We start from the raw sequence: 6,651 nt of genomic DNA, 5'->3' as shown, positions 1-6,651 counted from the left end.
ACAACTCCTGTCAAGCATGAAAGAAAAGTACCCCTACAAGGAAGATGTTCTGTGTTGCTCAGGCAAGTGGACAGCAGTAGAGAAAGGAATCCCATGCCTGAGGAAATTAGCCATGCTGAGATGATTTATTTTGACCTGAACAACGCGGAGTTCCCCACAGATCCAGACCGAGTCCTATGCATACAACCCATGTGGCAGAAATTTGTAGAGAGGACACACCAACCCACTGGCAATGTTCATCTGGAGAGGTACCACACTACCAACAGTGGATGCAGTGGCTCCACTTCTCCAGGAATGCAAAGACAACCTCTCTTCCTCTCTCATTTCATCTGTGGAAAGACTGTCAGATAAACTGTCCCAGGAGTTCCAGCAGTTCAGACAAGTTATGTTCTATTCTCCACCTGCACAGACCTGCATCTCAGCTAGTAACAGTAAGCATCCACTGGCTCAAGAGGGAGGATATGGAAGGTACACACCATGGAATACCCTGTGGTTTTAGCTGAGGACCCACAGAGAGTACATGAGGAATTGGGATGGAAGACCTACCTCAATTCTACAGACATGAATTGCAAGGGAAAACAATCCCAAATAGGAGTTCTTCTAGGAAAGTTGCTGCTTCAGTCTCCAGTGGACAGTTTCCCAGGCAGAGTGGAAGGGCTGAACTTACTCTCGATCCTATGGAAAGAAATTCTAATCTGCTTCTTCAAGAACTAAGCTTTTTTAGGCATTGTGGGTTTTCAGAAAATGCAGGTTCCAAACTACAGTCTGCCCTGTAAGCCCTTTCTATCAAATGACTCAGAGAAATTGTTTCACATGGGGCCCTGAGCAACACCAAGCCTTTGAACAAATTAAACAAGAAATACTTGGAAAACACTCGTAGACAGGTGGGCCAAAGAACATGGCACTGAGTGGGTAGATTGTATCCCCTATTGTGCACCAACCTCTGGGACAATCAAATAATACAGTGGACTGCTAAAGGCTACCTGAGAACAATGGGTGGGGGACCTTCAAACATTGGGATATGCATTGGTAAAGGCCACCTGGTGAGTCAGCACCAGAGGGTCTGCCAGTTGGGCTGGCCCTGCCTGACCAAAGCTTCTACGTACTATGGAAGGGAAAAAAGTTCCTGTAATGACAATAAAACAATATGCTGGGCAAGACAGTCTGGGTTATTGCTGCCTTGGGCAACGGCAAACCCATCCATGAGATTGCTTTTGCTCAAGGGCCTGGGCACGCTTGTTAAGGCAGAAGGATGGGGAAGTCTGGGCTTGATTTTGGGTGAGAACAGCCCAATGAATCTAATTGTGTGATGTTAATTGCTATATAACACTGTGTATTATCACTTCTGTATCAACTGTGTGCCCACCATTGCCTGGGCACCTCATAGTGCCTGCTTCCACCACTCCAGATTTCGGGATCCAAACCCAAGTCCCCTTCAATCGTGACATTAAGAATGAACTTTGATGAAACCAGACAAGCACAGCAGTGATGGAATCAGAATTGGCTTCAACATGCAACAATCCAACACCACGCACCATCTTTCCTGCCCGGAGACACTGTTATGACAGATGGAGCCAAAAGTCATGGACTAAGTGAACTCAATGGACTTCTACAGGGATTGTCTATAGACCAAGGAAAGGATATCTGTGTATCTATCAAAAGACAGGAAAGGTGGTGATGTATTGGAAAGTGCAGGACCTGGCATGATATAAATGGTATGGAATAAGCAGTAGATACTGTCCTGGTTTCAGCTGGGAGTTAGTTTTCTTCCTAGTAGCTGGTACAGAGCTGTGGATTCAGCATAACAACACACTGATGTTTAGTTGTTGCTCAGTAGTACTTCCCTGAGTCAAACACTTTTCAGTGACTGATGCTCTGCCACCAGGCAGGTGTACAAGCCATGAGGAACAGGGCTAGGACACCTGACCTGAACTGGCCAAAAGGATATTCCACACCACAGACTGTCATGCCCAGTAAATAAACTGGGGAAAGTGGCTGGGAGGGGCCAGTTGCTGCTGAGGGATGGTGACGAGCACCTGTGCTGTGCATCACTTGTGTTTCTCATGTTTTATCTCTCTCTCCCTCTCTCTCCATTACAATTATTATTACTTTGTTTCAATTTACCTGTTCTTATCTCAACCCACTAGTTTCGTTTCCAATTCCCCTCCCCAGGGCAGCGGGAAGGGGACAGGGAGTGAGCCAGAACTGTGGGGTGCTTAGTTACCACCTGGGGTTAAACCACAACACAAAGGGATCTTTTGACCTCTATGCTGTAAATACTGTTTCCACATCTTACAAACTGAAAATAGAAACTGCCAGTGTTCAGATCTAGTCAACCTAACTGTCTGTGATGGCATTAAAAAAAAAACAAACACCAAAAAAACTGTAAATTAACTTGTATATTGAATCTGTGTGACGACTTCTCATTTTGTTCACATATACATGCAGCAATACAAGATTCACTCTTGCAGCTTGGAACAACCTACTCAAGTAACTTCCACAGATGACCTTACCAGTACTTCTACTACTTCCATCTCCACCATTGTCAAGGGCTCAAACTCTCCTGCAATTCTGATTTACTAGGACCTTGAAATTGTATTAGATTTGCCAAATCTGTCTATAAATCTGTAGCTGTGCAGAATTAAACTCACTATCCTGACAGAATAAACCTTCCTCTAATTAAGGCTCAAGCAGTGTTTTATTGTCTAATGTGGAGGTCTCTCCCTCTCTCTTGCTGCAGGCTGCACATGTAATTTCATTCTGAAGAAAAATCGTGCCAGTACAACTCAAGCTGTAGTATCTACACCCTAACTGCTGAAGTGTTTGTTTATATAGTTACATTATTATATATAAATAAATAGTTCCTCAGAAGCTGAAGTGTTCATGTCAGTAGTTCAGTCACAGAAATTTAAATCTCACAATCTCATTAACAGCTTTCAGTTTCTTCTGTAAGATTAACACTTCATCACCTGTGTGTTCCCTGATGCAGAGCAGAATTAGGGTATTTGTGCCTATGCTTTTGGCTGTGCACCTTCATCACTAACATAGGGGCTCTGCTACACATTTAGGGTTCATGGAGGTTTTTTCGTGCAGAAGCTTTTGGGATGTGAAAAGCTCAGGATAACAGGGAGTTTCTTCTCTGTGTATCATTACTGGTGTTATAATGTCTCACCACTGAAATATAGCTCAGCAAAGGAGTTTTGCAGTTAACACTAAGAAACACTACTCAGCTGCCTCAGCCACTCAGAGTTGATGACCACAGCTAACTACACTCACCATACAGTCAAGAACTTCTTCAAACCACTGGAATCAAACTGAAACACCACATTTATTAAGATACAACAGGTGCCGTGTTAAGCAACTCCATGGCTGTACACGGCTGCAGAGATCACTTTGGAGCCTCCTCAAATTTGGGCTCTAGAGGGAGAAAGAGAAAAGTCATATTAGTCTCTCTTTATTCGATCCTCAAACACCATGATTAATCTGTAATTCAAAGAAAACTAACCATTAAGTTGGCAAGCTAAAGCAAACTCTTCTACATTGCAGTTTACACCCCCCCTTACTTTGCATCAAGGTCTGATTGAACATGGGCAGCACTAAAAACAAAACTACGGTGGAGAGAGGTCTTTTCCACCTTGCAGGAGTTACCCATAAAGGCTAAGACTTAGTAACATTTGCCAAAACAGCTTTTAGCAAAACATGGGGTGGTGGGGAAGGCAGCAGGGAAACTGGAGGAGTCAACGAGAACATTACTGACCATGACAAAATATTTCCAACTCAACTCTGATACAAGAACAAGAAATCAAGCTCTTCACTCCTCTTGATTAGTGTTATTACTGTATATTAACAGAAAGGAATGGAAAATTTCAAATCCAGTCTCCACATGCAAACACCGAGGAAGGAGTTCTTGATGTCACAGGTACAAACTCAGAAGAGCTAGGGATTTGGACAGGTGGGCTACTAATGCCTGTTCTTAAAACTGAGTCTGAGAGGTAAGGCTTGGCTTATAGTAATTGTCCCTAAGACAAAAAAATTGAAGTTCCTATCCATATAACCACTCAGTTTTGAACTCTTGTTGAAATTAGATTAAGGACAGGCAACAGTGATAAAAGAACAGTTGTGTGTGTGTGTGTCCCCACTTTGTTCTGTTCCCACCTTCACAAATTTTGTTTCCTTACAAAAACAAATCTGAAATTTTAATATGCACTGTTTCCCATATGACACAGAAATAAAATAAGATAAAGAATATATGAATATAAAGAAACCACATCCCTAAAACTGGGGGGAAAAAAAGAAAAAAAACATAGATCCTACTTTACAGATACTCTGTTTTATTTGCACAAGTAACAACCTGACAGCAACTCTACCCAAGTGAAATGTTACTGAAATCCAAAATATTTTTAGGTGTGTTCCTACTCTAAATTAGAATTACCAGTTAGTCTGGTCAGAATTACAATGGTGGCTTGGCCTTGGCTGGCAGCCAGATGCTCACCAAGCCTCATGCTCTCTGCTCTTTCCCTTCCACGCTAAAACAAACTTAGAGCAGTTAAACAGAGGTCAGATCCAAATAGCTGAAGAAAAAGGTTTAATACAATTCAGCCGCAAAGTATTCATAATTAAGAAAGTTAAGTTCTTTGTTCATTTTCTGAAATCAGTGGCTTTCCAGAGGAACTCACAAAATCTGAAAATCACAGTCTGCATGACATAAGACAACTGATTTACAAATTCTAATCTGCTGATCTCTTTGGCAGGATGAGAAGAAAAATACAGGCCCTGGGCTATTTCTGTTTGGGCTCTTTTTTTAGGGTCTATGAAGGGCAATTAGGATACCCTGATCTTACAGTAAGTTTTGTTAAGCATCAGTGTAAGGAAGTCCAGACCTCTACTGGAAAAGGCAAATAATTAAAAAAAGGAGTCAAGTGGAATCAGATGTGAACTGTGCGAAAGCGGTGAGATTCCCAGAGGGCATCTTACATGAAATTAATGGTCCAAATAAAGACAAAATGGAAATTAAGAAAACCCGTGAGTACGTCCTTACTTGCAACTGGAATTCAATGAGATTGTTAACTCACCCTCAAATTTAAATTCTGGGAACTTGGTTAGGTCTCCCTCACCATATGCCCGTTGGAGTCTTGCAAGGGATTCATTCATTTCTTTCTGAAATTCGGGTCCTGCATCAACAGGCCCTCCTGCTTGCCTAAAAAAGCATTAGAAGTTGTGATTAACAACTCAGTTCTAACACTGCATGTGGAAGTTCTACATTTTTACGCCCATGTATGAATTAAAAATCTTTCTGATAACCAACCAAAGGAAATCATTTAAAGTATTTCTGAAACTCAAGACATGACACACCTTAGGGCCTCCTTACCTTACACATTAACAAGGTTCTCAGGGTAAAGTACAGGCTTTCTGCTATTAGTGATGAAAATCCAAGCTACAGAGGTGGCCTTTTGAGACATAAAACTACACTGAGTATCCAGGCTCTCAGGGCTTTTAGTTTCTCTTGTTCCATGTGCAAATTCCTAACAAAAACAGATTTGCACCTCTGCTGTCTCTGAATTAGTCACCTTGGTTAGTAAAGTTTAACTGTTCTTGCAAAGAGCAGCCAAAAAAAAAATCCACAGAAGGAACTTCTTAGGATACAAATATAAAACAACTAAAATAGTAACTGTAGATTACCAATGCTCAGTAGCACCAGCACAGGTAACTTAGGATGGATAAAACCACCAAAATTCTGCCTCTCTACACAGACTGGTAGTAGGTGTGGAAACACCCAACTTCTATCAGTAGAGCTAAGAAGTGGCTTATTCCCTTCCCAAGAATAATTCCCAACAGAGTATTACTATAGTTTTAGTTTCCTGTTCAGTAGTTCGTTTAAACATTACAAGAATCTAAGATTCCATCTGAATGAGCTTATTAACCGGAGATGTAAAATGAATTATCCTGATAATTCCATTAGTTCTTGATTGTTTTTGGAAACAAGACTGGAGAATAATGGTTTACCCCAGACAAAAGAAATAAAGAAACGCTTGGTTTTGGTTTCCCCCATTCACAAAGCATATAGGTGGGTAAAAATCAACATGCTGGTACGTGCACATAGTGTGCAAGAGGCCTTAACTGGGTGCCTTAACCCCCCAACTTTTTTCTTTTTTAAGGGAAAAAATGTGACATTTTCCGTTGGGTGTGCAAAAACAAACCTCACTGGTGACACCATCAGTAAGTGTTGCAGGAAAGCCTTAACACCTTAAGTATTTAGAGGCCAGCCCACAAAGCTACCAAAGTGCAGTCAAAAATCAAACAGTTCACATTTCACGTTCTTATGTCAAAATCAATATTTTCCCCCTTTTGGCATCAGCTTCCCCCCCCTTAAAATAATTTCCTTTACTCACTTGCTCTTCGTGTTGTACTCTCTGATCTTGTCCAAGAAGAGCTTCTGAACGGGGTCGAGCTCTTTGGTCTTGTTGAAGACGATGGCAGAGAGACCGATGTTCCTGCGGAGCTGCACGGAAACAGCGGAGCGGAACAGGGAGGAGAGACGCAGAATCTGCCGCAGGATCATGATCGCACCGGTGCTTCAGCCTTTAAAAACACCCAGCGAAACAGGAACGCGGAATTACTCACTGCGATGCAAATGCCCAAAGAAAACAAGCA

The 6,651-nt window shown here is 41.9% G+C and overlaps 1 protein-coding gene across 1 annotated transcript; it reads right to left on the bottom strand.

Moving 5' to 3' along the window:
• Positions 1-3,309: 3,309 nt before the first annotated feature.
• Positions 3,310-6,641, bottom strand: ATP5PF (ATP synthase peripheral stalk subunit F6). Its single transcript, XM_029961444.1, has 3 exons — positions 6,390-6,641; positions 5,073-5,197; positions 3,310-3,417 (listed from the first exon to the last, which is right to left on the bottom strand). Exons 1-3 carry the CDS (start codon positions 6,557-6,559, stop codon positions 3,389-3,391), a joined length of 324 nt encoding a protein of 107 aa, XP_029817304.1. The 5' UTR covers positions 6,560-6,641; the 3' UTR covers positions 3,310-3,388.
• Between the last annotated feature and the right edge of the window lie 10 nt (positions 6,642-6,651).

This window comes from Manacus vitellinus, unplaced genomic scaffold (assembly GCF_001715985.3).
Source record: "Manacus vitellinus isolate BGI_N305 unplaced genomic scaffold, ASM171598v3 scaffold_34_pilon, whole genome shotgun sequence".
Taxonomy (NCBI): domain Eukaryota; kingdom Metazoa; phylum Chordata; class Aves; order Passeriformes; family Pipridae; genus Manacus; species Manacus vitellinus.
Note: the sequence above shows the minus strand (reverse complement) of the source record. Positions and strands in the feature narration are given on the sequence as shown.